Genomic DNA, 27,199 nt, shown 5'->3' with positions numbered 1-27,199 from the left:
TTTCTCTTAACTATCTCTTTAACTATTGGGTGTTGGGTTGGTGGTAAAATCTCCTCATTAGTTACAGATACTCTGCGCTCCCCTGGGCTGCTAATCAAAAACATTATATTTCTATCTCTCCATTCGCCTCCATGGTGTAGCAAAATGGCTCCTAAAAGAACACTTTGAGCACATAAACAAATGTGAATAAAGTGGATTATGCCACTATTATAGCAAGTTCCCAGTTCCCATTTTTTGGAGGAAATTGAACGTCTCTTTTCTTGTTATTTTCCTGTTTGAATTGGAAAGTAGATCCAGCAGGTTAGCCTCTGCAGGAAACTTCCACATAATAGCCTTGCGCCAAGAAGAAACGGCCTGAGAGTGCTTTCACAAAGAACTGTAATGAAAGAAAAGGGTCCTGGGACTTTTTTTTTTTTTCTTTTGTACTGGCATAGTCCGCTTTGTTCGTGTTCGTTGATGTGCTAAATATGTCATTTTTGGGAGCTGTTTTGCTGTGGAAGTGAATGGAGAGATAGAAATACAGAATTGTGGATTACAACAGAGCAACTAATGTCCAGGGAGCTACACGAGCCGACACACTACCAAAGGTCAGTTTTGGTAGAGTCCCTACATCTATGATCTTCTACCACAAAATTTTCAAAATTTTTGACTCATAAACAGATAAAATATCTAAGGACAAAGTGGAGCAACGGCTGATGACTGACAAACTATTACTACTTTGAATGATAATGAATCTGTTCAGAGTGAACTTTGGTCTGAATGTTCCATGAATGTGTTTTTTTACCTTGCCAAACCCTACCTCGTACCCAGTTAACATCTGGCCTCAGAGCCTCAGTTCAAAGCATCCGAGGCCGTTCTGACCTGGCCGGACGGGGCGCCGGACAAAACACACTGCACTCCACACACACACATGTATCTGCTGAACCGGGGAACACGGCCCTGAATTCCCGGGAAAGAGAGTCATTTCCACATTAACCCACGCTGTCCAACGAGCACATTTGGTATAGTTACCCATTAACCGAATTACCCTTGATACACAATTCAACCCTAATGGGTGTTGGGGGGTCAACAGTGTATACCCTCCTCCTCAGTTATGTTTGCTTTCGCCTGCTGTCCGCTGTTTGGAGAGCTTCCAGACAGATTCAGTTTGTGTTTGGTGGAAAAGCATCAGCCAGGGATCCTGCACGAGGCCTAGAAAACCAGAACAACCATGGCAAAGTATGGAAAGCATATGAAAACTGACAAAATGAATCAATTGTCGTGGAAAGCTGTGGAGGGCAGAGGGTCACACACAAGGCTGGGAGAGTCAACCTGAAAACCCCAACAAGAGTGGACACTTTGATTTCGGATTTCTGAAACAGAGCCATCAGCCGGATGAGTCACTTTCAATTTCAAAGACCCGAGAAATAAAAACCTCAGAATCCGCTTCATGATTTGTATAAAAAGGAAGTGGTGTGAGTGGGACAGTAGAGGAGCCCAACAGGTTCCAGATTATAGTTTTAGTTCTACAAACATTTCGGGGAAGCAGAGCCGGTCTGCAGGAGGAAATGATGTCATTGGTTGAGTTAAACCTCAGTGGGTGGGGCCAAACAACCTCAGTTTTACTAAACAAGAAATTGCTGACAAACTTGAATGACAAACTGAGAAGGAACTCCGGTCAAAATATTGGCAGTGGCTCTTCTTTGACTCGTTCATGGCCGTGACATTCATGTTGTTGGGACACTGGCAGGCCGGATAACCAGTTGATGTGGCTGGTTTGAAGTTGGAAGGCCAGGTAATCTAACACGCTAATCTAGATAATTTAGTTTATCTAATCTGCATTTTTGCAAGAATGCTAGGATTCATAATTGCTACCTCCGCTCGTACCTCTTACCTTTCTCAGTTTGGCTTCACTTAACCCGAAAAACTGTGGTTCTTCGGCTCCGCCCACTAACATTGAACCAATGAGATTATAGGATTATTTCTTCCAGCAGAGCATCTCTGTCTTCCAGAAGTATTTGTGGAGCTAAAACTGCAATCTGCCCATGTGCTGATGTAAAGTAGGCAGCTCCAGTTCCATCGTGCTATATAAGGTGGCAATAAAAAGACAAGGACCAGTCATGAAATACGAGTGTGTTGAGTGTTTATCACCGCACTGTAATTTCACTGGGATCATTGGTGTGAGTGTAAGTGTTGTAAGTTTCCTCGCGCCGTAATTTTGATTGAGTTGATCATATTTTGGGTCACCATCCTGGAGTGTCTCGATCGCTTCTGACAACTTTAAGAGTCAGCTATCACTTCGCAGGTCTTAAATTTTCAGTGCATACTTACGGCTCATCTTGAAATTAACTGACCAGAAACTGTTGGACTTCAGACTCACATATCAAAAGAAGAAGAAGAAAAAAAAAAAAAAAAAACTTGTCTGTCCTATCTGAGTCAAAACAGCACGCACTGTTCTCCATTGGACACACTGTTCCCTCGAACCATGGCACGCACCATTTCTTGCCGTAAATACACATCGCGCTTTGCTTGGTGTGACTTTAATGTGACTGTACTTTTTATTTGGCAATCAGTTAGATTACAGTTACAAAGGAGGACAGCCGGTAAAAAGAGCAAACATACAGACAGGAGACGGTAAGAGTAGTGACACTGTTTCATTGACTTCATTGACGTGTGGTGCTGCTGCTTTGTTTTTTGTTTTTTTGCGGTCATGATCTCTCACGGGATGAAGCGGCTCACGTTTGTCTTTGTTTGTTTCAGACATGATGGATAGATAACTAGAGAGATAGATAGATAAAGAACGACTTGCATGTGTGTACAGGGTTTCCTTTGTGTTGCCACAAATAATGTGTACCTATAATTGCGTGTGTGTGTGTGTGTGTGTGTGTGTGTGTTTGTGTGTGTGTGCGTGCTACAGGCTGCGAACAGCTACCTAAGGGACCAGTGGTTTCACTCGCTGCAGTGGAAGGTAAGGTTACTTTCTGTCTTTAACTATTTATTGATTTGTGTCATCGGCCCTATCAGAGACCTCAAAGCATCCAGCTGAAGACTTAAGTCCCACAAAGAAAGTGGATTTCAGCACATCGGGCACTGAGAGTCGCACTCCTCGCCCTGTTATTATTTGTTTGTAAGGACGGAACAATTACCATTACAAATTACAATAATTACTGTTTCTCTGTAAACCCTGATGAAATATTCAATAGTTGGTTAAACAGCTTCAGATTTTAAGCAGAAGAATCATTTTTGATTTGATTTGATAATGACCAAATCAATGACCTCGTCACTTGTTGTTCTTCTCTGTGTGTCTTGCGAAAGCCAAAGTTGTGTGTTTCCGGGCTTCATTTTCTCTTCACATATGACGACGTGAGCTTGATGGCTTTGTTAGTTATGTCTTAATCACCCAGCCGGTACATGTCCTTCATTTAAACCCAGCTCTTATAAGAAATGGAAATAAATGTGTTCAAGTTGGAAAAGGCATTGGTATGGCTTCTCAAGAACACCTGTCTGCATTTACGTCAATGGTACACTTTTTTTTTTTTTTTTTTTTTTTACACTGTTTTAAGCCAAAACCCTCCGCTGCACTGCCCTCTACTGGTCGAAACTCTCAGGCGTGATGAACTTGTGGGCACGTCCCGTCACTGATGTGGCAGCAGTTTTTTTTTTTCTTGTTTTTTTTTTTTTTTAGCAGCTGTCCAAGAGAAAGTACCTGCAGCTGCATCGCTAAACGCATGCGGCCAGAAGGGCAACTCGGTTGAAATTTTTAACCCCTAGAGGGCAGTACAGCAGACATTTTCTGCTAGTGTTGATTCACTCTTTAACATTTTCAGCACATTTGATCAGTGCTGCTGAAATACCAAAAACCAGTAATGATGATGGTCACGGTCATTTTCATGTCAGTTCAGTTTCAGTTTCTATTTCTTGTAAGTGAGATTCTGTATGAAACTGTTTTGAACTGATATTAAAAAAGATATATAGGTCATAATTTCACTGGTTGATGCTACAGACAAATACAAGCGTCGTTTAATCTTTGATTTTGGTGCTATTTTTACATGGGCTTTCAACGTTTGCAGAGTCCGCCATGCCAGAATCGTTCAAAAATATTTTCCCTGGGATAAACATGAGTGAACGTGAGGTATGATGTCATTGCTCCCCACAGAAAAAGATCTATAAGTACCGAAAGGTCCTGAACAACCCGAGCCGCTGGGACGTGGTGCTGAAGGAGATCCGGGCGCTGGTTGACATGGCTCTGACCTCGCCGCTACAGGACGAGTCCATCCACCAGGCTCCGCTGCACATCATCTCCACGCTGCTGGCTGAGGTGAGCGCACACACATGCATACACTACACACACACACAGACACACACAGACACACTCTTACTCTTGTCTTCTCTATTCTTTTGCCCTACAGAACACCAACCTCAGCACTCAGGACCATGAGAACATCATTGTGGTGAGCTTAAACTTCACTTCCCCCTCTATAAATCAGTGTTTATTGTTGGAGGAACAAGAATCAGTCCCCTAAATGGCTTACCTGGTGTTAAAATTTTCACAGCAGTGTAAATTCAGCAGTAGGAGCAGTAGGATATATCAATACTATATCAGTATCATGATTTTAGGCTCGATAACATCTGGGATTTTGGATATTGTAATATCGTGTTGTGCCATAAATGTTTTTTCCTGGTTTTAAAGGCTGCATTACGGCAAAGGGATGCAATCTAAACTTATTAGATACCTTTAATCATTCCTAAAGTATCAACACAATATTAATATCATAGTAATAAGATAGTGTGATATTTGACTTTTGCCATATTGCCCAGCCCTATTCAGGAGGGAGATCGAGTTAAATAAATGAGTTATCTTTGCTTGGTTGGTCTCTAAACTGAAAGAAGATGTTGATTGTTTTCATTTCTTTCTTAACGCTATGTTTTCTGAGCACTTTTGATTGTCGCTTTCATGGCCCATATGGCGGTATCTGGGAAAAGAGAGCGCTCGGTGCAGAGTGAGATTGTGATGTTTGTGCAGCTCGCCTGTCGGCTGTTTTTACAAGGCTTTGCGGTTGTAAAGCCCGGACCAGCCCCTCGGTCTACGCTGCTGGCCCCGGGCCATGTTAAATAAAAGATAGGATATGGAAAATAGTTGTATTGATCCGTGTCTGTGTGCATGCATTTGCTCAGGCCATCGCTCCTCTCTTGGAAAACAACCACCCACCACCGGACCTGTGTGAGTTCTTCTGCAAGGTGAGATCATGGGTTACCGCCTCTTGGGCCAAAAGAGGCTTCAAGATTGCATTTTTAGTGGATACCTTTTGCAACAAGTAGGCTAACAGCAAAGTCAATAAAGCAGGTGCTGGTGTTAGACCATATAGAGGAATAGGTTACTAATAATGGGAAGAGTGTGTGATAGATACACAAAATGCTAATAAAATACTGATATGTATCCTCAAAGTGACATGATGTAGTTCAGGTAAATGTTTATGACCAGCACCATTGTACATATCATTTCTTTAGTTGGGAATTGCACAAGACAGATGTATTAAATGATAGATCGGGTATGTTTCAACCCTAACCCATATTAAAATGGTGATTCCCTACATTTCTAACCAGGGCACTTGCTTTTAGCTTCAAAAAACATCATAAATATCACTTTTGAATATGGTAAACTCACAACACAGTCAAATGCATCCTGTCCAGCCAAAATGGTTCCAAAGAGTGCTTTCAAACAAGTTTTATTCGGCATATATGATAACACATTTTAGTATACATGCACACCGTTCTGCTAATGCTGAACTGGATTTGAACTTGGACTTTCATTCTTGTAAATTTCTGACCTGTGACAACACTGTATTTACTCAAAAAAAAAAAAAAGGGTGTTCTTTTCTTTAGTATTCCCCTATGGAGGAAAATTAAGTTTTTTCCTTCTTGTGAGCATTCATGTATCCCGTCTTGACACCGTGAACGCCGTGTTGCAGGTCAGAAATGTAGAGGAGGGAAATTCCAAGGTTAAAGTTAATGGGAATGTGCCACCAGCAGCCGAGGTAGCAGCACAAAATGCGCTGGATGGAGCCGTATTGGAGCGCCCTGTTGGACCCTGTTGAAAGCAAGAAGCTTCTCTTCACTAAAGCTCACGCTGAGGTCACGCTGTGTGTTATAAATGACGGGTATCACCATTTTAATACAGCCTGGTTTGGAAAAACACCGAACCGATCCTTCAAGTGCTGGAAAGTGCTTGTGGTTGACCGTGTTCATGAACTGGTTTTGCAGCACTGTCGGGAGCGGCCGCGGTCGATGGTGGTGATTGAAGTGTTCACTCCTGTGGTCCAGAGAATCCTCAAACATAACATGGTGAGACGCTCACTGTCCAGCAGATGCTCGTTTACTACAATTACTGCATTTTGCATCGTTTTTTTTTTTTTTAATCCGTGGATTTGTGCGCTGTCCTCTCACACTCCTAAGTTCGTGCTTGTAGCTTCCTAATGCTGCTCTTATCTCGTCTGCTGATCAGGACTTTGGCAAGTGCCCTCGACTGCGTCTCTTCACTCAGGAGTACATCCTGGCCCTCAACGAGCTCAATGCTGGGATGGAGGTTGTCAAGAAGTTCATCCACAGGTGAGACGCTGTAATGTGCCGTCATACGAGACACTGACACTCAGTGTGTTGAAATATTCAGTGTTTTTCCTCTTGTCGCAGTGGAGAAAGCCTTCTGAAACAGCACTTTGTCCGTCTCGGCAAACTTAAACTCTCTGGTCAATTGTCGATTCGTCAGTATGATCCCAAATCATCGGTCTAACTCTATCTGACTGTGAGCGAGCAGTAGATTGTTTTGATGGTGGTTGCTAACTTGTGCTCGTGTGTGTTGCAGCATGCACGGCCCAACAGGGCAGTGCCCGCACCCCCGTGTCCTACCCAACCTAGTGGCAGTGTGTCTCGCCGCCATTTACTCCTGTTATGAGGAGTTCATCAACAGGTCAGTCCAACACACTCACACACACACACAGCCAGCAACTTTTCATCTTGTGCCTGAACATGTAATCCTCTTAATTTTTCACTGGTCATTTTTCACAGTGATCCTTTTACTGATAGGGGTGCTCAGCATCTGAGAGTATTTTTAATATTCTCACTCATATATTGTGTCCATTCATTGTGAAAAGATCTAAGCAGCCTAAAATCTGAATGGACTATATTATCCTATGTTGTATATGATATTTAACAATTGCATGAGCTTCAAAAACTGCACATCATCCTGCCATATCAGACGCTAAAATAGTTCTTCAGGTTAGAATAAATATCTCGGATGATCCTCCAAATGCTGTAAAAAGCTGCCAGTGGGTGTCCTGATGACTCAGTTGGCTAACGCATATAGCGTGTACCCATAATGTCCTGAGTTTAAATCTGGACCAGGACATTGGTCACACGTCGTCTCCCAGTCAAAAAAAAGTTTGGGTTTTTTTTGTTTGTTTTTTTTTTAACTTAAGGAAAAAATGCCAAAAACAAACAAATGTTGATGCTGGAATTTTTACGAGATGTGTTGGGGGGAAAATCTGGATGAAACTCGTAAAACTGCTCAAGAACTAAATGATGAAACCTTCTTGAGAAGTAATAAAGCTGTTCAGAAAAGGCTGCAGGCTACATTTAAACTGGTTGATATGAGGAGGACGAATTACTATTTCTTTTTGGACTGTGTCTTTTTTAATATTTACAGTGGATTTTTCTAACCTGGTCACCATCCTGCTGCAGCCATTGTTTCAGAAGACTGGTCATTTCACTCCATGTATGCAACATGTATTCAAACCTGTTTATTCAGCTGTTGTGGCAGTAGGGTCACTCTGTTGTTGACCCATGCTCATTTTTCCATCGACATAAACAGTTGAAAACACGGGGCCATGTCCTGTTTTCAAATTAATGGCTCTGTAGTTAACTATAAATCAAGCTTTGCAATATTTGCAGAGGTCGGCTGAAGCCCTGTTTGCTGATCAGATACTGTACTCACCATCAGAGAAACACGACACCTCGCCATGTCTCTGTAGCCGGCTATCGCTTTTTACGGAGTGTGCACCGAAAGAGAATGTCATCGTTCTCGTCATATTTCAGATAAATGATATCTTAAAGGTGCATATGAGGTCTCATGTTGTCATAGGTTTGCTCGGCAATCGGCAATAGTCGTCTAATGAAAATACCTTTCAGTTGTAGTAATTTTTTCTGTCAACTGAAACAGAGGCATTATCGTTGATGGAAACACATTCAGTTCAGCAGCTCCGTCTTGAATGACGATGTTGAAGATGTCGAAAAAGTTGGCTCAGTAAGGCTAGATGTCGACAGTGTTCTGGTTTTCAATGATACACTCGGTGGATGTCTTTTTGTGACAGTATTCAAAACATCTCAATCAGTTAATTACAGTAAATTAAAAAAAAAAAAAAAACGTGAAAGTGCATTGATACAGTTCCCCTATATCAGTGCACCTTCAAACAAAATTCTTCCTAACACTGAGGGGGAGAAGCAGCTCCCAGACACTGAGGAGAAAATCTCTAATAAATCACTATGACGGAGCAGAGTGGGCAAAACATCTTGGAAAATTTGGGGGAAAAAAAAAAAAACATCTGCTGCTGTTTCATGTTTCAGCATATTTTTGGCACATCTTTATGGACAAAGTTGCCGTTTTAGCCAGTAATTTTGCGACAGGATTAACACAGATTGTGGCACTTGGGATTTCGTTTTCCGTGGATGTGGTCATGTTTTGTGGTGTTTAAGTTTTTAAGTGTCCGCCTTCTCTCTCTGGTGTGTTCTGCGGAGGCCTCACAGTGACTGTGGAGGTATTGCCTATAGTAACTCATTAGTATCGTTTCCTTAGCTGCCCTCCTTCGTCCTCCAGAGAGGAACTCTTATTAACTAATTTTTCCAAGAGTTCTTGGAGCTCCAGGGAGCCGTCGCTCAGATACATATCTCATCTGGCTCCATCATCCTCTCACCTCTTGCTTTTCCATTCCCTGAACTGTGATCAGACTATTTTAAAAGCTGTTGACGTTGCTGCTGTTGATACTTACTGTCCCCACATTGCTTCAAGGTGTTCTTATGTGACTTTATGGAATTACATCATCCCCTTTTTTCACCCAAGCTCTCTTCCTCTCTCTCTCTCTTCCTCCAGTCGGGACAATTCCCCCAGCCTGAAGGAGATCCGAAATGGCTGCCAGCAGCAGAACGACCGCAAGCCCCCAATGCCACTCCGCCTGCTGCGCCCCGAACCCCCGACCCCGCCTCCCGCCACCCTGCTGCCTCTCTCTGCCAACCCCAGTCCTCCTCAGCCGCCAACCCCCGCCTCGCCCAGTCCCGCCCCGTCCATCCCCATCTCCTCTCCCACACCCTCCCTGCCCCTTTCTCCCCCTCCCTCCATCGTCAACTCCAGCGAGATCCTGGTGGAGCTGGAGCGCAACAACAACTCAGCCAACGCCAAGCGGAAGGCCGGCCCAGCGGGGGGCGACAGCGAGCCCAACCTGATCGACTGCCTGCTGGTCAGCCCGGCGCTCAACGCTCTGTCCATCCAGCTGCCGGCGCAGGCCGACCGGGTGCTGGGCTGCTTCGCCCTCATCCTCAAGATGCTGTGAGTTGGCATGGCGAGTCTTAGAGTTTGCAGGGAAAGACAGCCGTTATGAACAGGCTGTAAAACATTTGATCTGACCACTAGATCATAAACATCACGGCAGTATGGAAGCCCTAAGTTTAAACTAGTTGTGAAAACATGCCTTTGTAAGACCTGCAGAAGCAAATGAGACCATCAGCGAGAAGATTGACTATTTCTATGGCTATTTCTGATTCCACAAACGATATATAGCACGTAAACCAGTGGCCCGTGTTCACATTCAGATCCTGGTTTGTAGTTAAGCTCCACTGTATTTACCTTTGCTCTGCGTCTGGCATTTCGCTGTGCTGGGATCTTTTTTTTGGTGAAGCTAAGCCAAACCTTCGTGCATTTGTTGTGGTCAGCCTCGCAGGTTTACACAGTCTTCCATCATCAGAATAACAAAAAAAAAACAAAACAAAAAAAAAAAAAGCAGCAGCACTGTTGTGTTTTGATGATTTGAGTGAAACAGTCCCTCTGCCAGAAAATAGTCCCTGGGGAAACATTTGCTTTCCACAGCCAATTATCAGTGCCATGGTTTATGAACGTTGACGACTTTGTTAGCCGCAGAAGCACAACATTACACGGTGTGTGTTGCCCAAAAATTGTAGTATATGGGTCACACTTTGAAAATGACTGGTATGATCCTTTAAGTGCCCAAGAAAGTGCCTGTTTTGTGAAGTCACATTATGATGGCGTGTGTCTGCCTAAAAAATGATCAGTGTTAACAAGTTAAAAATCTCCGAATGAGCACATATGGTGAGCACTGGTGATGTGTGAAAGTGGAGCAGGGTTTATAATAGTGTGTGTGTGTGTGTGTGTGTGTGTCTGTGTCTGTGTCCTGTTTCAGGGTGTAGGTGATCAGGATGACCTAAAAAGTGATCGTGTGCATTTGTAGCCTTGTAATCAAGACAGTGTTACTTAACCGAGCAACGCGATCCTCCTATAGGTCCTGTTATGTCAGGGCCTCGGGTCCTCGTCATCTCAGCCGAGCTCACATTTCAGCCAGGGAACCTCTTTCTCTTTCTAACTCTCTCTTTTGTTCTCCAGCCTCGTACTTATCTGGTTTACACCTTCCTGTTACATGAACTCCTTCTTTTCATTTTCATTCGTTCTCTTCTTCACACCTGTCTGTCTCTCTCAGGTCTGATTATGATGACTGGAGACCCGCTTTGGCCAGCCTATTGCAGCCAATCCCCTTCCCCAAAGAGTGAGTACACACGCACACAACACACACACACACACATGCAAGCAACTGATAAATATGCCAATAATGCCAGTCAGTGTGGTTCACTCTGGTTCTCTGATATGGGGAAACCCTGGGAAACCATTAACCTGATCTAATTCTATTGAGTTACATTGATTGGATTCCTTGGAGCTAGTCTTAGCAGTGGTACAAGCCACTGAAGGATTTGTAGTAGTAGTAGTAGTATTACTGAAAACGTAGTATTATCCTAAGTTTTAGTGAAGTTATTGTCCCATGAGGGTCTAAATGCTCTTTCATTACTGATAACTTGTCCGTTGAGGGCTTTTTAGGGCTGTCGGTGGGTTCAGTCCAAAAACATCAGTACTAACCCACATCAGTCTAATCCAACCCCTCCTCCCTTGTCTTCCTCTCTGAGTTTCATGTAAGTTCAGCGCTGTGTCTCTGGAGGTTCACATGTTTCTAGCAGGGTCCCGCTGGGGCTTGGCTACTGACGTGGGTGAGCTACCTCACCAACCCCTCTGGGGTTGCGGTGCCGGGGAGAAGCTGTCCTCTCTCCGAGGAGCCTGCTGTAATTGGCCAGCCAGCCCCGAGCCTTATTTGTAATTGTCAAGGCGAGCCAGAGCTTCATTAGCGGCGACCTGCGGAGAGCTTGTTGTTCCTCCATGGCAGGGACTCACCTGTTGCTCGCCTGCGCCACTGTCGCCTGGTTGATGGCTTCATTCGTCATTAGGAAAGGCAACAATAATCCCCAGTTGCGCCTGTAGCTTAGGACATAATGAGTCACACCAGTGCACATGCAAGTAGACACACACACACACACACGCACACGCTGACATGCACATAAATGCAAACACGCGCATGCAGAGCACAATTGCCTTGCACATTGTCACATTTTGTGTGCCTAAGGTTCGTCCATCAGCAAATCTCTGCAGCTGCACACATTATCAGCATTTGGAGAGTTAAGTGAAATCCATGTGGACGCTGTTATTTTTCTCCAGTATGGATCTGCTTGCTGACACACTTCTGTACATAAGTACAACCTGTCACAGCTGTTGTACTAATGTCTCGAGTATATAGTATGCTAATGGCAGTTTGCAGTGAAAAGGGCCATAATCCATTAAAAACTCCCCATTAAGTGAAACAAAATGTCACATTATTGGGTTTTTAATTGAATTCATTTACAGTATTCACTAAAGACCACTTAAGTACATACTCATCCATTTTTAAGATGTTGCAACAGTTAATAACCATATCTGTGACTGGTTGACCACTGTGTGATGAATTTGACTATTATGATATTATCAGTTCAATTATTCTGTTTTTGAAAATTGAAAATTTCCGCCACCTTGTAATTGTAGTAACACATAATCATAATTTGATTATGACATTCATGGGAAAAAGTTATTACAGTGGTGTTAACTTGTATTGAGCAAATGGATAGTTATATTTTTCACCTCTGATTTTTTTTTTTTTTTGACCTGCTGTATTTATTTGTCATTACATAAGCTCTTGCAATACGGCCTACTGTTTACCAATTAACGTAAACACATTTTAAGATTTTTATGATTGTTAAGCTTTTTATAATGCACAAACCCTTTGTCTTTATGTCTCAGTAAGATCTGCTGCTGCTGGTATTCGTTGAATCATACTTTTTAACTTTCTCATTCATACATTTCCTACTAAACGTCACTAAGTGCTGGAATTTTCCATGACTCTACCCTAATTTATTTCCTATTTTTTTTTTCTTCAATGTATCCTATTTTTATTTTTCTCCTGCAAAAGGCTAATTTCCCCGTAGGGATCATTAAAGTTCCATCTAATCTAATCTAATAAACATCCCTGGAAATTCACATCCACTTCTTGTGTACGCCTGTTCAAATGGCATAATGAGCTGTGCAGTCCCTGTGCAACGTCGCTGTTTCCTCCCAGCTAAGGTTTCATCATTCTACTGTCATCAGTCTGCCCTTGGCTGGGTGTTTCTGTGGGGCCGCTGCTCATAACTCTTTTCACAGTTGTGTTTTCATTTAAGCTGCGCCAGTAACTGTAAGTGGAATCTGGAAAATGCCGGAGTACGCTGTGAACCTCGCTTCCCAGCAACAGAGCAAGACAGCTCACCCTTGAAAAAAAGTTGATTTTGTGACAATATGCAATACGTGTCAAATAGCACGATGTGATCTCTGATCCCTCTTTTTGTCTTTCCACCTCTCCAGGGCCCTTGCACATGCCAAATTCACAAAGTAAGTAACTCGCACACATCAGCTGGCACCACGTAGAATGACCACTGCCGGTTTAGTTTGACAGCACGATAAAGCCGTTCCAGCTTGAAAACAACCTGACATTTGTGTCTCACTGTGTCTCCGTCCAAATAGGGAACTGAAGTATGTCATTCAGAGGTTTGCGGAGGACCCGAGGCAGGAGGTGAGTGTGTGTTTGTGGCCGAACTCGTGCTTCAAAGAATACGCCGAGTTTTTTGGAAATTGCCTCATGAACAGAAACCACAATCATTCGCATGTTCCTGGTAGGTCATGTGATCTTAAGTGTCAGCATATAACCTGCTACTAAACAACATACAGCTTCCAAAAATGTATTATATTGTTTTAAAGCTGTGTATGTCTTACGTCTGTGTGTGTGTGTGTGTGTGTGTGTGTGTGTGTGTTTTACAGGTCCATTCCTGCCTACTCAGCGTGCGTTCGGGTAAAGATGGCTGGTTCCAGCTGTATAGTCCCGGAGGTGTTGCTTGCGATGACGATGGAGAGTTATTTGCCAGTATGGTAAGTGTACATACACACACACACACACACACACACACAGACCCACATGACTCCATGTTACCATGACGTTGTGCAAAGTACAGACAAAACTCGGCATGGCCAAGCCTCACCGGTCACTGCCAGGTTACATCTGGTTGTGGTTTCGGGGACTTTGCTATCACTCCGTTCTGGATGCTGTGAGTTTTCTTTCCATGTAGGAATTCGAAACAGCGAACGACAGTGAGATCACACCTTCCCTTTGCTCTCCTCTCTCCAGGTTCATATCCTGATGGGGTCCTGCTATAAGACCAAGAAGTTCCTCCTCTCTCTAGCTGAGAACAAGCTGGGACCCTGCATGCTGCTGGCCCTACGTGGAAACCAGACCATGGTGGAGGTGTGTGTGTGTGTGTGTGTGTGTGTGTTTACTTGAGTCAGATACTTTTGACTTTTGACAATGACTGTGTGCGCACGGTGGGCTACTTTAATTATGAGTTCATTTAGCACAGTCATGGTATGTGAAGCATCAGAATGTGACTCAACAAGCTGGGACCCCTTGGAGACCTTCTCCTATGCTAAACTGTGTGTGTGTGTGTGTGTGTGTGTGTGTGTGTGTTTTGTCCAGATCCTGTGCCTGATGCTGGAGTACAACATCATAGAGAACAAGGACACTCAGCTGCAGATCATCTCCACCCTGGAGAGCACCCAGGTGGGCCTGCGGATGTATGAACAGCTCTGTGACCGACAGAGAGAGCTCAAAGAACTGGTGAGTCACACACACACACACACACACACACACACACACACACACAGATATTCACAGATACACTTAGCTTGTACTGTGTAAGACGTCATTTTTCCTCCAAAATAGCTCGGATTCTTTGTTGATTCATGGAGGTACCTAAGCGTTCCCTCGGCACGTTGTGGATCAAACCGCATCCGGAGTCACATTTTGCTCTTTCTGACGTTCAGTCAAAGTGTGTAAGTGAGCGCCTCGACCTCGTCTGCGTGCTTTACACACTGAGTCACAGCCACTTGACTCCCTGTCCGGAGGAGCCGGCTGTTTGCGGAAGTGTGGAGGTATAGCTAAGAAAGTGGCCGCAGAGTGTATACTGGATATAAACAAAGACAGAGCAGACCGCTCACACACATATACACAAAGACTCACACACACTTCCTGTGGCGCACTGAGAAAGATAAACCATAAACCCAAGACACATACATAAGTATATATAGTATGCATTCACACACACTTGGGTTCAGATGCAGATGGACAAGTGTGTACAGTGTATGCACGATGTAACTCAAATGAGCCAAACAAAAACACACACTTGCAGGCCCGCTAGGCAGATCAGACAAAACACATCGGGCCCCTCCTGCCTCAATATAGGGCCCCCACAGCAAATCTGATTTGTGTGTGTGTGTGTTTGGTTTCGAAAGCTCAATTAATCCTTTGACCCCCAGAGCAAATTCACTTGATTTCTTTTAACAACATGGAAAAAAGGTGACGAGCAAATTAGCAAGACATGACTGAAAACTGGAAAAAAGTAAAAAAAAAAAAAAAAAAAAAAAAAAAAAAAAAGCAAGAAAATTATTTGAAATTGATTAGAAAACTAGCAAAAAAAAATAGTAGAATATTATCAAAACTAGTAACAAAAATACCAAAACAGTATGTTTATTAAAATTATATATTTAAAATTATTTTAGAACAAAAATAGCTAACTAACTAATAATTTCCACAATACCAGTTTGTACCAAATACAAGAAAATTGCCCAAAAATCCCCCGCAACATGAAAAAGAAAATAAATAAATTAATTAATTAATTAATAAGAATGGTTTCAAGTTGTTAATGTTTGGCCCTACATCGATCTATTCATGGTAAAAGGCAGGGGCCCTCAAATGATTTTTTACTCCGGACCCCCGAATGTCTGGGCACGGCACTGCTCAGTAATAATCAAGTTCAGGTTCAGGCCTCTACACTCAGTCTCAAAATGTGCCTTAATTGCCTGTGCAGTTAAAATGTACTCATGGATTATTGTTATTCATTATTATTTAATAACTTACAGGAAGTCAGTACATCATTCCTTACACTTGACTACAGATATTTGGAACAATCCACACACCAATCCCGGGGCTCTTAATCACCTGCCATGTGAGAGCTGAGGTGTTTTGTGTCGGAGCTCACATGCTCTGTCTTTGTGCTGCTGACGTGAGTGCAGCACGAGTCTGGAGCTCCTCACAGACGCCACCTGCTGTCTGGAAGGGAATGTGCAAGGCCTTGTGGTCAGACGCCATCTTTATGTTCTGTCGCTCTGTCTCTTCCTCAGCAAAGAAAAGGAGGCCCCACCCGCTTGACGCTTCCCTCAAAGTCCACGGTGAGACCACATCTGCTCTTCCTGCTGTAGGACTTTTCCTGTGTGAGGCATTCAAGCTCACATCAATTTGATCCCACTGCTGCTAAGACACTTTTAACCCTTTCACTTGTAGTCAACACTGCATATCAAAGGCATGATTAGTTGTGTGTGTATTTTTTTTTTTTTCTCCCAACAAATCAGTTTATCAAATGCTTCTTCTTCCCTCTGCCAAAGGATGCGGACCTGGCCCGCCTGTTGAGTTCAGGTTCCTTCGGGAACTTGGAGAACCTCAGCTTGGCCTTCACCAACGTCACCAGTGCCTGTGCCGAGCAGCTCATCAAGCTGCCATCGCTCAAACAGCTCAACCTGTGGTCCACTCAGGTACAGACACACAACAACAACAGAGCTATGACACACCAAGACACCGGCAGACGCTTTGATCAGTGTGTGTTGTCCACGCTGCACATGGCGATCCACTCACTTGATGTTTTTTTCTTGGCTCAGTTTGGGGACGCGGGGCTGCGGTTGCTGTCGGAGCATCTGGCCTGTCTTCAGGTGTTGAACCTGTGTGAGACTCCGGTCACTGACGCTGGCCTGCTGGCCCTCAGCTGTAAGTACTCCCACCACACTCACACTCACACACACACACCGACACATCCATACACTCACACACAGAGCAGGGCTCATGCTCTGGTCATGGACTTCTTAGAATATCACTGAATGTAGAGTTTACTGCCTGTTTCATGCATTCACTGCAGTGGCTGGAGGTTTTCGGCTGTTTATCTCCAAACCTTAGTGTCCACCATACTATTTACCCTTTTGAAGCTTTTCTGAGCTTCAAAGCAGCATCAACAAACCAGGGAGGAGTGAGTTTTTAAGGTCGTGAAAAGGCTCATACCTCCACTGTGTTCACGCCTCACGTCTTTCTAACTATAGATACCGTCCTCCTTAAACATCCACGTCCTCTCCGTAGTCATATTTACTTACATATTTACATATAGACTTTGAAAATCAACACCAAAGATACTGACAAACGCAGAATTCATCATGGAGGTTACATCAGTAGTAACACATTATAGTTTCTCAGTCTACACAATGGTACAAATCATACAATTAGGAAATTTCCTGTCCAAAAGGGGCACCGCCACATCATCAGTTGTTTCATTTTCAGTCCTCTCTCTTGCTGATGTTGTTTCAGCTGTGGCTATGCAGCAACACTGATGTCCTGATTACTCTTGTTTTTGCAGCCTTTTTTTTTTGCTTTCCTCTGATCTGTATGTATATTTGTCCTTTTTTGGCTTTAATGGCTAACTTTAGGCTAATTTGCAGCTTCCCCTCCATTAGGGATAGGGTTAGTTGCTACGTAACCTGACCCTTCCTACATAGCGTGCTCCAGCTGATGCTCCTGCGTATGCTTACATATACAGCCTTTTAGCGACATCTTTAAGCAAGCGAGATAGTGCAAAATAATGCTGGATTATGCCCCTCGTTGGCTCACAAGGATGAAATAACTATGTATTTCAGTGGTAATGCCCATTTTTGTGGTTCATCCATAGGACAAGCTCGCATTAGTTTTAGGGTTTGCTATTAGATTGTAGATCTTTGTCATTGTTAGCTGTGATGATTCTGTACCGGCTTGAACACGTGAGCGCATGAAATCTCTTGTTGTCAAGATGAGCTGCACCCTTCTATTGGTTTAATCCCCTAATTAGTTGTCATCCACTCAGTGTTTTACTATAAAATGAACCCCTGCCTTTAATTTAACCCTCAGTGCAGACCACTCAAACACACCCTTTTCAAAATAAGGACATGCAGAAAGTTCATCACGTCCTCCCAAAAAGCGCCAACTAATATTTGACCATTTAGCAACAACCGCTGACGGTAAAAGTCCTCTTGCATGCATTCACTGCACAGGACGCTACTTTATGCAGTAGGGTGTGCTGTCCGGTTAGTCTGTTTAGTCTTCTTACAGTCAGTGAACTAAAGATACAACTATAGATACACACTGTATGGTTTTGAGGAGTGTCATTTAGCAGGAATTCATTTGTCACGTGTACAAAGTTTAAAAACCCACCAGAAAATCAGGAGGGGTAACCAGGGTGCCAAGACAACCACAGAGCTAGACGTCCCAAAAATAAATCAGTTAATAACTGTAAGTTTTGTTTTGTCTACCTCTCGCAGCCATGAAGAGCCTGTGCAGTCTGAACATGAACAGCACCAAGCTGACGGCCGACACGTATGAGGACCTCAAGGTAACACCAAAAGGGAGAATATCCCGTATCCTCTAAGTTTGCAGGGGTCCATAGACTGTGTACTGTATGTTGCTAATGTTTAATGTTATGTATGTGGCTAATGCTATTGCCAGCTTTGTTCTTGTAAATGTTTTCAAAAGGCTTGTTTGAATCAGAGAGTATCTTATGGGAACATGGGGCTGTTTTGTGCTTGAAAAAAAAAAACACAGGGAGAACATGGGACAGGGAACCTAAGGTGGACCCTATGCGAAATAAGTCATGCCAACCAATATGAGATGATTTTTACCGTCATCATGAACGCAGCACCAAGGGCTGAACAAGTCGACCACTGTTTTTTAGCATTCAGCTTAGGCTTGTCTTTTAGTTATGCATCTGAAAATGCCAAAGAACGGTTGTGGAAGATTGTGCCTCTAAAATGTCCCAGAGTTCCCTTTCAGTTGTCCAGTTTGAAATACCAAACACTTCTTTAGCAACAGCCAGATATGGAATGGAGGACATAATACATTACTGTCATTCAGAAAATAGAACAATTAATCACAGTGGGATCTGCATGTGTGGAAACATCACTTTTTTTTTGAGACAACTCATTCCCCTCGGAGATTAACAAAGTCTGATCAGTTATAATGTGACACGGAGGTCTGGAATATTCCCTGTCCTCTGGGTTTAGACCCATATGAGTCACTGAAGGCCAATAATGAGAGGCTACTTGGTTAGGGTTAGGAAAAGATTCGTCATCAGGAAATAAAAAATGAAGTGATGTTCTGATCGGATTGCTTCACTCTTATGTGTGACAGTAGCTTTTTAATCCGTCTTTAACAAAACCAGTGTTTGGACTCAGGCTCTCTCTCAGCATAGAAAGACTGTCAGATTTTCAGTTTAATAAACATTTAAATGAATTCCACATTTTAGTTTACCATTCCTTTAATATTCTACTTAAAACACAGATTAAGGAAAATCTTAAAGGTTGATTAAAAAACTTGGAATAATGTTCGGTGCTATCTGCAGTCAGAGATTATTTATTCCCGTAAAAAGTCCATTAATGTTTGGCTTGTCTTTCTCTCTTAGGCCAAACTGCCCAATCTGAAGGATGTCGACGTGCGGTACACAGAGGCCTGGTGATCGATCACGCTCGCACACATTCACATGTAAACTACACACACGTCCATACATGCCCCCACATGCACATGCATACCCCCTCGGGATACACTCACACACACTCGTGTGGTGATGCCATCGTCGTCATCATCAGACCAGGAACTCTGACATCGTCCAAGCGTGAGGGTCCCCTCGCTCAAGCCGAACACGTCGCCTCGAACACGGTTACATCGGACGGGGAGCCTCCACCGGCCTCGGACGTCATCATCAGCCGCGACAGGAAGGAACTCTTAGCGGCAAGCGTCACTTTTTTTCTAGACGAGAGCTCTTTACGGACCTTCTTCCTCCTCTTCTGTCTTCGGTATTCCAAGGACCTTGTTTTTAGCGAATGTCATCCGAGGACATGCAAGGACCCGCAATCTTACGGCATAAGGGACCCTTTCTAACCCATCCCTTTCTTTACCTGCGTCTTTCTCCCTCACCCTGTCTTTCATACGGTTGCTCAGTTTTCATATAGGATTTAATCCAGCTATCCAGCCGCTGTTCCCTCCACTGTGTTTCATATGAGGAAACCCTGAATTGAGCTCCTGCCCTCAGAGCCGTCCTCTCTCTCTCTTTCTCTCTCTCTCTCTCCCTTACTTTCTCTTTTTCTCCCTCATGCCCTTGTGTGATGAAGGCTGGACAAAGCAGGTCACATTCCAGTACTTTTTGATATTGCCTCTGATCTGATCCACGATGTAGCTCTGTAAAAGACGTGTTCAGCTGTCATTGTTTTGGTCGTCGGTCTTGGGCTTTTTTTTGTTTTGTTTTTATTTTTATTTTTAATTTTTATTTTCAGATTTTTTTTTTTTTTTTTTTTGGCTTGTATTTTCAGGTTCAGATTCTGGCCTTTTCAAGTCTTTTTGTCGGGAATGAGGCGCTACCTCTGAGAAAAGAAATGTCGAAAGACTGTGCCTATTCCTCGTATACGACACGTTCACACACAAAACAACAACAACAACAAAAAACAAAAACAAAACAAAAAAAAAAAAATCCAGATTTTTATCAACTTGAATGAACATATTTTTCCAGACATCTGTGCTTTCATATATTGTGTGTTTATATAAAACATATATATGAGAATATTCCCCGACAATGACCTTTCAAGAAAAATAAGCAGATATTTCGGGAGCTCCACTCTGTAGGAAAAACAGAAAGAAAAAAAAAAACACAGTTAAATGTTAACATTTTTTCCTTTTTAATTTGTTATCAGTGTACATAATGATGATCTCCCATGCTATTTAATAGGACAGTTGTGTAGCAGTAGCTTGGTGGTCTGGGACCGCCTTCTATTTATAAGTTCTGTCATTAAAATCTCCTTCACTCTGTCTCTCCTGGATTTTGTCATGACAATAATGAAGTATACAGGCCCTGTTGTCTTTTTTGCACACAATCAAGCCAACCAAGAGGGCGCCCGTGCGTGGATCTCTCTCTCTCTGCCGTGCGGGCGGTTGCTGGAGATCTGTAAAGTCGACCGTGGCAATTATTAAGTGGACCTGTAAACGAGGCGCATCACCAGCTGAGAGTTTTGCGTGTTTTCGAGCCCTCTGCTCTCTTGGCTCTGTTGGTTTGACGAAGGACATTTTGCCAAACATCTACTCATTCGGTTTCGTTTGCGTCGTGCACTTCTTCAGGGCCAACGTCGAGCCTGGGTCCTTAAATCAAAGCTATTCTGTCAGCGAGTCGGCACCGAGCAGTTGGATCCAAAAGAAATAGGAGACTTGGACTGTCAAGAAAAAAAAAAAAAAAAAAGTCTCGCGGCCCTGAACGTTGGAGGGCGAGCCCCGCCAGCTCAGAGACACTTTGACGTTTCGGAGCCACATTTCTGCCTTCCTGCCAAGGTGAGGATGAAGGGTCACAAGCGCTTCTCGTGAGGCCGACAGTGTGTTGCATACTGTAAAATCCCTCGGATCCCACAGTCTTTTCTGTTTTACAAGGGAAACTGTGGACGAGTGAATATTTGCCTTTTTATCTGTCAAACCACCTGTTTTGAATTGTTTTGTATTTATCGGCTTGTACTACACAGGTGACCTTTTCTGTTGGAACTGATGAGTAATCCTGTTTTTCAGCGGGTTGGAAAATTTGGCCGATGGGGCAAAATGATTGTATATATATATATATATATATATATATATCGGAACGGGCCATGAGGGAGAAAACATACAATATTTGACAGCCATAACTTAGCAAATTATTTGTATGCATAGCCTCAAAATGTTGCCCGTTTATTGTGGCAGCATGTAAAGTCATGTGGTAACCGCCCTGACATACTGCAGGTCTGTCAGTCGCCTGTCTCTTCTCTCTGTATAGACTTGGCTTGGGTTGATTTGTCTTGTATCAGTTGCACACACACACGCACACACACACACAAACACATTTGCACCCACTTCTTAACTGCGTCTACCCATGTTTTTTTTGTTTTTGTTTTTTTGTTTTTTTTTTTTACTTCCAGAATGCTATTTTTGTTGATTTTTTTTGAGGCGAAAGATGGAACTTGAGACAAAGTTTGGATGCCGTCCGCTAGTTTGAGTTGATGCTTTGTTTCCTGTTCATTGAGTGCCATGGCAGTTTTCTGGCAGATGTTGTAGACTTAATTGTGTATGGCCATCTTTGGTCTGGCTTAAGGGCCCCGTGCTCTCTTTCATATCCTGTATAATGTATATACAAGTGTATATAATTGTCTCCTCCCTTACTCTCTCTCTCTCTCTCTCTCTCTCCCTTTCTCCCTCGTTTTTTGCAGCCCCCTCTTCCTCCTTTTCTCCTTCCTCTTCCTCTCTGTATTTCTCTTGGCCTCCCTTCACGGGTCAGCGAGCGTTGCCTTCATCATCTTAATAATGTGTGCGTGTAGTCATTATTTGTTTATTGTTTTTTTTTGGTTTTTTTGTTGTTATTTTTTTCACACAAAGTGCACTGTAATCTAAAAATTGTCATCTATTATGTTTTCAATGGGTAATGTCTTTTAATTATTGTTTCCAACTTGGTTGATTTGATCACTTTAATCAAGCGTTTGTCTCCTGTGTTGGTTAGTTTTTGTTTTATTGATTTTTTTTGTTTTGTTTTTTTTTTTTTTTGCATGTACATGTTGCTGCAGCATCCAGTGTTTTTATTTTGTAAATTTTTTTTTTTTGCTTTACAAATGGTTTGAAATATGAAAAGGGTCCGATCACTATCTCACTGACTTTTAAGGACTGAAATGGAGAGATCTCATCTGACTGAGTCCTGTTTTCTAATTGGCTGCTGAGGATCTGAGCCTCGATAGATCCTGTTGGTGGAGACGGTTAGACAACACAGGCATTTTGCTGAGGGTTTGATCTGTATAGCTTCCTGAAGGCCAACACCAGAGCTGGTGTTTTTGGATCGAAGCTGCCCATTTTCATTTTGTTTTATTATTTTTTTTAAATTAATTTGAACCATTTCCATGCCTGTACTCTATTTTCTGGAACTGTTTTCTTGTCAGGGTGAAGCAGCGTTTTAGACCATCCACACAAACCCACCACTGAGAGCCAGAGTCATGAAATTCTTTCAGGGTTAGCAGCTCCTTTAGTCGGGAGGTTTTACTGAGGCTTTTCCAGACTGTTGAGTTAAATCCTCCCACACCACACTCAGACGTCCAATAACAACAAAACTTTTGACTAGCTTTCATCAAGGAGGAACCTCCATCATATCAGAGATGGACCACACCGACCGGCCCATATCACATGTCTAAGAAAAGGCCATAATCGGTCCAGTACATCAGCAAACTGACACATGAGTCTAACCCTGTGTTTGCTGTGCCCCAGAGCTCACTACATAGTTTTTAACATGTGGAGATAATGTCCACTCGAGAAGGGAGCCCTGAACCCGTCAACCCCAGCCTCCTCCGTCCAGTGAAAAGTCATGGGAAATGACTCCAGTGAACTCATCAATAGGCGATTGGGATGCTGTCGTTTCTCGAATCTCCCAGTTGTGAGGTCAGGGGTCAGCGTTGGGGGTTCGCATGGCGTGGGAAGGTTTGGTGTCACTGTTGGAGGACATATGATTGTTTAATACAAAACATTTGTTTTGTCATGTCTGTATCCTGTGGAGCTCACTGTGCTTTTGCTTTGGGTTTATATCCAAACCCCGAACGCCCCCCTCCTCCCCTCCCCCCGACCCGATTCCTCCCACACTCTCTCCTCACGCCACCTGTCTGCTCTCTCCCTATGAGTTGATATTACGAACCTGTTTCTTCTGAATTTGTAAAGAATTTCTACCGTTTCAATTTGTGTGCGACTGTGCTCGAGTCTTAATGGTTGTAATGGAAAGGGGGGGGGGGCAGGATGTTCAGATGTGGTGCCGCCTGCTGGTGCAGTCGCAGACTTGACAGACTGAAAAACAACAACAACAACAATAACAAAGAAACTATTTACCATGATTCCTTGTAGTAAAATATTTTTGGCAGCTGGAAAAAAAAAAGAGTGCCCATCATGTTTCTCTCTCTCTTTCAGTCTTTCTCTGCGTTGATCTGCTTCTCCTGCTGGGTTATTATTGCTGCTGCTGCTGCTCTGTGGCTGTTGTAATAAAAATACAAAAGATCTTCAACAGGAAAAATAACAACTATGATGTGAAATAATTTCAATCAAAATAAAAACTGTCTGTGAATATGTTTCAAATGTGTGTGCATGATTTATTTCTAAGTTCATACTGGGACGGGGGTTAAACCCAGTCATAGACAAACTGGAATAACACTAATTCACTCTCTGGGTCATGAACTGAACTAGTTTTAGGTTTATCTTAATCTAGATTTACAGGATCTGACCTCTGGGACAAAGCTTAGTGTCGGTCCTGAAGTAAATGAGGGTTTAGATTAAACCTCTAAGGAGGCAGGTTGAACTGTCAGGAGAAACAGCCTCCATCCTGTTTCTCCTCCAGTTTAACACATTACTGGGCTTTTCTAGATCCAGTCATCATCATCATCATCATCATCATCATCAGTCCACAATTATCAGTCCATCAATAAATCATTTTGATTGTGTCTGTGAGCAATTGATGCTGGTCTGATTCAACCTGCAGCCACCTCCTGAGAGCAGAGGATTCCTCAGAGTCCTGATGCTGTAAAGGAGCTTCAAGTGTTCTGTAAGGACCTCTGCTGGTGATCTGCAGCAACTGCAGCTGTTTCTCTCCTCCTTAAGCCACTGGAACACAATGAGATATTTGAGTGGAGGTGTTTTCATGAACTGAACTGTCATATGTTACCACTCCCACACACTGAATCACATATCTACAACTGCCTGTTTACTGGTAGAAACTCCAATTGAATATACATTTTACATTTCATTACATTTTACTGATAGTGTGATTCCAGATGTCAGACATATTGTGACTGTAGCTGTCGTCGGGGCGCAGCAGCTCTCACATCCAGCTCACATCCAGAAAATCCAGTTTCAAACTACAAAAGAACAAAAGTGACAGCATCTTTGTTAGAGATGAAATTAGCCTACCGGTGGAGACAAGTGTGCTGGGCCTCAGTCAGAGGTACAAAAACATGAATGTGGCAATGCAACTCTGTATGACATAACTTACCTCTAATGTGCAATTATTCAAATGCCTCCTTTAAGGTGACTGACGTGTTTCCACCTCCAGAACAATGCTGCACAGCTGGGAACATTCATGTCTTGTTGGTAGTTTGACTGGTGCAACTGGAGAAGAGATTACACACGGGTGGCTCCATTGCTCGGATGGCAAAACTGAGGATTCATTCAGGATTTCTAAAATAACAAAATTAATCATTTATGCTTCAAAGATGAAGGCGCCACAGTTAGCTAGTTTAGAGTAGCCTGCAATGCATGAGGTGAGCCACAAAAAAAACAAAAAAAAAACAAAGAAAAGAAAAGAAAAAGTTGTTTCTATTTGCTGGGATTGAAATGATTCCATCATCTGAAGCTGAGAGCTGAGTTTGAAAGTGAAACTCCTGTGTCCTGCACGTCTGGATGACTTCCACACTGTCAAAAGCCATTTGAAGAACATTAAAAATAAACCTACAATCCTGGGCCCCAATCCTACGAAAAGGGACAGTTGTCTTCCCCAAAAATAGTTGGAAACAAAACCGTATAATTCTAAATCATGCCATGTTTTTTGGAAGCACTTGTGTTAGTTATGGACGTAGAACAATGTGTTTTTAAGTTGAGAAAGTCTGATACACCGCCCTGTCATGCTACATCCACTGCACTTTGATTCTGACTCTTGTGTGTATGTGTGTGTGTGTGTGTGTGTGTGTGTGTGTGTGTGCTGTCCCCAGCTCAAATCCCAACTCCCTCAGTTCTGGACCAATTTTCAAGCCGTTTGCTTTGTTACAAATGCCAGATGTTTATTTCTGATAATGACTATGTTGTTTAATTATAAAGATTGGTTTTCATACCAAAATACTCTGTTTTGTAAACAGCAACAGTAATACTTCTTCTTTTTTAAAAGTTACTTCACTTAAATGGACATCATTATTGATTCAGGTGGAATGAAAGTGACCTGTGATATTATGATATATATAAAATGCTACAGTAACATTTCTGGAAATGTGCAGACAGAGAAGAATACTCCACCGGAGGAATGAGCGACAGATTTTTTTATGTTGACTCAAAAATGTTGGCCTCATTTATTCATTTATTCATTCATTTTGCCCGACACAAACCAGCTTCCTCCAGGTCTTTTGTCACTACAGAGTCAGTCATGGGTTAAACGGTGAGAACCATGTAGACTCAATCCTCAGCTTCATTCTTATCCTATATTTTTTGTGAGTTGAATCTAAAGGGTCCTCACTTTGACGCAATTTGTGCACCTGTAATCAAAAGCTCAGAGGCTGTGTTCCTGCCTCCTCGCCTTGGAAATCTGTGCATTTGGTTGGGAATTGATTTTTTTTTTTTTTTTTCACACCACACTCTAAACTAGAGCAGAGGTAGATTTTAAAATCCTGCACAAGTTGAGGCAGAGCCTCTGAGAGAAGCTGAAGGTACTGGAGTTTTTTGGTCCAGGCAGCCAGACTGCAGAATGGCCTGCGAGGGCGTCATCCATCCACGGGACAAGCAACGCCGGCAGCTTCTGTCAAATCACTTCAAAAAACACTTCTACCTAGTTAGTGACACTCTCCCTTGCTTTAGCCCATGCTTTCATTTTCTCTGTTTGCCCTTTTAATGTCTGAGTCTCTGTTCCCTTCACTGTAGAGCCTCCATCTGTCTTGAAAAGTGCTGGAAAAATCTGTTTTTATCATTAGGCATGTTGTTGCTGCTGCTTTTTTATTACTGTCAGTGCATGTTGTGGCTGGAGGGCCACTGGAGGAGTTTAACTGAGGACAGCAGTTCACTGGTGCAATTACAGGTGCAAAGTACAACAGAAACCAAAAGTGTCATTTGCAGGCAGAAACTCCTGCAAACCTTCGAGGATTCAGCCATTCATTCATTTGTTTGCTTGTTTGTTTGTTTGTTTGCTTTTCCTCAGGAATGATGAATTTCAGAGATTGTTTACCGGGGAGCAGACAGCAGCTCCAGTTGAGGCATCCATGTATTCATTGTATATTTATTTATTATGTGTTTGTATTGTGATGTTGGGGAATCAGTGCCTCAGTGCTGTCATGCAATAAAAGTTTTGAAGGAGTTGTAATTTTTGTGTTTTACATAAAATATTTTGTCTTCATGAAGGTACCAGCAGCTGCTTGTTATGTAATTCATCTCCTCTCTCTCTCTCTCTCTCTCTCTCTCTCTCTCTCTCTCTCTCTCTCTCTCCCTCTCTCCACCCCTCTCTCAGTGGTGTGATCATATGGCTCCACAGCCTTTGCACTGCCGCTGTGCTATACCGTGTCATGGTGAGCTCTCTCTTCCTATTGGTGCTTCAAACCTTTTGTCACCTTTCCCCTGGCTAGAAGCCCCGCCCCCTTTGAGGCCCTATTTTTTTTCCCCATCTAGTGTGT

At 42.9% G+C, this 27,199-nt stretch overlaps 1 protein-coding gene across 1 annotated transcript in view; it reads left to right on the top strand.

Annotated features, from left to right (window-relative positions):
* Window positions 1-20,037, top strand: part of cmip (c-Maf inducing protein) — a 39,920-nt gene extending 19,883 nt beyond the window's left edge. Inside the window, exons 3-21 of the mRNA XM_030052808.1 lie at window positions 2,897-2,947; window positions 4,136-4,297; window positions 4,389-4,430; window positions 5,155-5,217; window positions 6,241-6,321; window positions 6,482-6,585; window positions 6,839-6,943; window positions 9,119-9,571; window positions 10,734-10,799; window positions 13,007-13,033; window positions 13,166-13,214; window positions 13,460-13,567; window positions 13,824-13,940; window positions 14,169-14,309; window positions 15,872-15,919; window positions 16,133-16,279; window positions 16,403-16,508; window positions 18,080-18,150; window positions 19,216-20,037. Of these exons, the coding sequence (XP_029908668.1) occupies window positions 2,897-2,947; window positions 4,136-4,297; window positions 4,389-4,430; window positions 5,155-5,217; window positions 6,241-6,321; window positions 6,482-6,585; window positions 6,839-6,943; window positions 9,119-9,571; window positions 10,734-10,799; window positions 13,007-13,033; window positions 13,166-13,214; window positions 13,460-13,567; window positions 13,824-13,940; window positions 14,169-14,309; window positions 15,872-15,919; window positions 16,133-16,279; window positions 16,403-16,508; window positions 18,080-18,150; window positions 19,216-19,269 (1,995 nt within the window). The 3' untranslated portion in view covers window positions 19,270-20,037. The remainder of the gene's footprint in view (window positions 1-2,896; window positions 2,948-4,135; window positions 4,298-4,388; window positions 4,431-5,154; window positions 5,218-6,240; window positions 6,322-6,481; window positions 6,586-6,838; window positions 6,944-9,118; window positions 9,572-10,733; window positions 10,800-13,006; window positions 13,034-13,165; window positions 13,215-13,459; window positions 13,568-13,823; window positions 13,941-14,168; window positions 14,310-15,871; window positions 15,920-16,132; window positions 16,280-16,402; window positions 16,509-18,079; window positions 18,151-19,215) is intronic.
* Window positions 20,038-27,199: the final 7,162 nt, after the last annotated feature.

The sequence above is a fragment of the Myripristis murdjan genome, chromosome 6, assembly GCF_902150065.1.
Source record: "Myripristis murdjan chromosome 6, fMyrMur1.1, whole genome shotgun sequence".
Classification (NCBI taxonomy): domain Eukaryota; kingdom Metazoa; phylum Chordata; class Actinopteri; order Holocentriformes; family Holocentridae; genus Myripristis; species Myripristis murdjan.
The sequence above is the reverse complement of the archived record's forward strand: the minus strand, read 5'-3'. Positions and strand labels throughout refer to the sequence as shown.